Raw genomic sequence first — 2,500 nt, 5'->3', positions numbered from 1 at the left:
CTGAAGAAAACACAATGAAATTAATTTCACAAGGTATTTCCATAGTGAATGCTGATAGGCTGATATTATGGGGGGGAAAGGAAAGTCTCAGCCTGCTATATTGGCCTGACAGTATACTCGTATGACAGTAAATGTAGTAAGTGGCTTTTAGGCCACAGTGAACGTGCATATGGTGTCTTTTTGCCTTCATCCTGCAGTAACGATGTCTCTTGACAGTAACAGTTACAGCCTGTGACAAACTCTCCACAGTGACTGTAAAACACTCCCAGTAATGCTGACTGCATCGCGCCTTCCCCCTCTCGCCGGACTCCCCCACTTTGCCATCACTGTCTGTACACTCCCATATCTTTCCCAGCATGCTCCATTCTTATTGGCCCTGACAGCTTGAAGGCTTCTCAACGAGGGGACACGCTGTGGTTCGCTTAACTATAGCGTGGACATTCTTGGCCTCGCCTGCGTTCGCCGCTCCGTGCTGAAATGCAGCCGAAACAATTTGGAATTTTTTCCGGGTGACATGTGTCCCCGCTGTGTGTGTGTGTGTGTGTATGTGTGTGTGACTGTTTTCTACTCATTCTGTAGAACTTTTGGATCTCGTTTACTTTCTTGTTCTCCGAGTTCCCTCAGATTTTAAAGCTCTCATTGGGGCCAGAGGACGGGGCGCTTTTTTAACTTTTTAAGTCTCCGGATTCATGTCGTGTGAAGTGTGATGTCAAAGGGAAACTTCAGAGAGACAGTCCCGGAGTCGGCGGAGAGAGGTTTCACTCCCAGCATCCCGCATGCTTCCTAGCGCGCCACCCACCACTACAAAAGCAGTTGGGCTGGAACTCTGTGTCTCAGCTAACTATCTCCCAACCTTAAAACCTTCAAAGGAGGAGAGCACACCGGGGGAATGGGCGGCTAAAATATACATAAGTTAAATCATAAGATGGTGGTGTGAATTTTAGATTTTCCCGTCTGCTTTCCACTGTCAAATTTAGTGTGCTGCTCTCTTTTCATCCCATGGAACGCCTCAACAATAACCGATTAAAGATATAGATTAACACACAAAAAAATGAAGATTAACTCACATGCGTTATTTTTTAACCATGAAAGAGCCTTCGTGGATTGAACCTTGCCCTAGAGGGCAAATACGCAGCGCTCTGCAGGACATCAAGTCATTTAAATTCAATATAAAATCAATTAAAATCAAGCAATCAATGCCAGCAATCTATAGACAGATCTCTTCCTGTGTCGGCAGGGCTGTTGACGACTATAAACAGGCCGAACTAGGTTGAAGCGAGACATGACGTCCTCAAAAATGAAGTATATTTCGCCCCTCTGGTGTCAAACCCAAGCCTGCATGAGTGATGCAACATAGGAATCATAAGAGGATCATGAGTGGAAAAATAAAGGATACGCTATGGAAATAGTGATGAAATGAGATGAATCCACAGGACGTTGGACCTGGTGTAGTTAAATGTGCAACGTGACATACTGGGTCACATGATCCCAATAAATATGGGCAGAAAATCACCTCCATTACTGAATCCACACAAGGTAAATACACAGTCATCTGTTATTAAACAGAGCAAAAGCAGAGCAAGAAAATTCCACCAAACTGTTGAACCTCCACGTTTCTCATTTACTCATTATTTATGAAGAAATATGTTTAATAAACAGGAATAGCTGTAAAGGAGATTTCTCCAGAAGCTGTTCTGAACATTACATGTGTTTGTGTTAAAGAGCTCCATTTTGGTGCAGGGGAAAAAAAAGAAATCCTTGGAAAATTCCATTAGCCATCAGACCATCAGTCAAGTCCCGCTAACGTCTCTAACTCCCCCACCGATGCCAACTTTTTATCGAATGAAACCGCAGCGGAACGCTTCCTTCCATATGGCTTCGGGAGGACGGCGTCGGACTCACCGTTACTGTGTTGGCTGTGAGGGCGGGGGTGTTGCTGTCGTTTCCCGGCTGTTCGCTCTGCGTGTGTGTCGCCGTGTACAGGGTCAGGGCGTGCTCGGCCACCGTGCTGGGTCCCGAGTAGTCGGCCGGCGGGTGGGCGTGGGGCGTGGCGTACTCAGCTGGGATGCCATTCTGTGGTGGAGGGGGGTACTGGGCCGGTGGGAAGGGCTGGGCCATGGCTTCAGGGGGAGCTGGGGCCTCTTGGTTACCCTGCAGGGACAGATAGAGACAATGGACTGAGTCCTGGTGCAGCTTGACAAATCCATTTAGAGCGTAAAACGTACACACTATTGCTTAAATGTCCATTTCCATGTACTGGCTCACAATTGTTCTAACCAATCATGAAATTTCTACTCATTATATTTTATTTTATTCAACATTAAATCTATTTTTATTCTGCAGAGAGAGAGAGAGAGAGAGAGAGAGAGAGAGAGAGAGAGAGAGAGAGAGAGAGAATGTTAAAAAGCACAATGTGTATATTCCTGCACAGTATCGTGACCCATTCAGACCAGGCAGCGACCTTCAGTTCTGAAAAGTGAAGCCAAAGCTGAAGCGCCTT

At 46.1% G+C, this 2,500-nt stretch overlaps 1 protein-coding gene across 3 annotated transcripts in view; it reads right to left on the bottom strand.

Annotated features, from left to right (window-relative positions):
* Positions 1-2,500, bottom strand: part of rbfox3a (RNA binding fox-1 homolog 3a) — a 399,003-nt gene that overhangs the window by 51,258 nt on the left and 345,245 nt on the right. For all 3 annotated transcript variants that reach the window (XM_084040219.1, XM_084040217.1, XM_084040218.1), the window contains one exon: positions 1,903-2,151. In XM_084040219.1, the coding sequence (XP_083896345.1) occupies positions 1,903-2,151 (249 nt within the window). The remainder of the gene's footprint in view (positions 1-1,902; positions 2,152-2,500) is intronic.

Source organism: Eutrigla gurnardus (assembly GCF_963514095.1).
Source record: "Eutrigla gurnardus genome assembly, chromosome: 22".
Classification (NCBI taxonomy): Eukaryota; Metazoa; Chordata; class Actinopteri; order Perciformes; family Triglidae; genus Eutrigla; species Eutrigla gurnardus.
The sequence above is the reverse complement of the archived record's forward strand: the minus strand, read 5'-3'. Positions and strand labels throughout refer to the sequence as shown.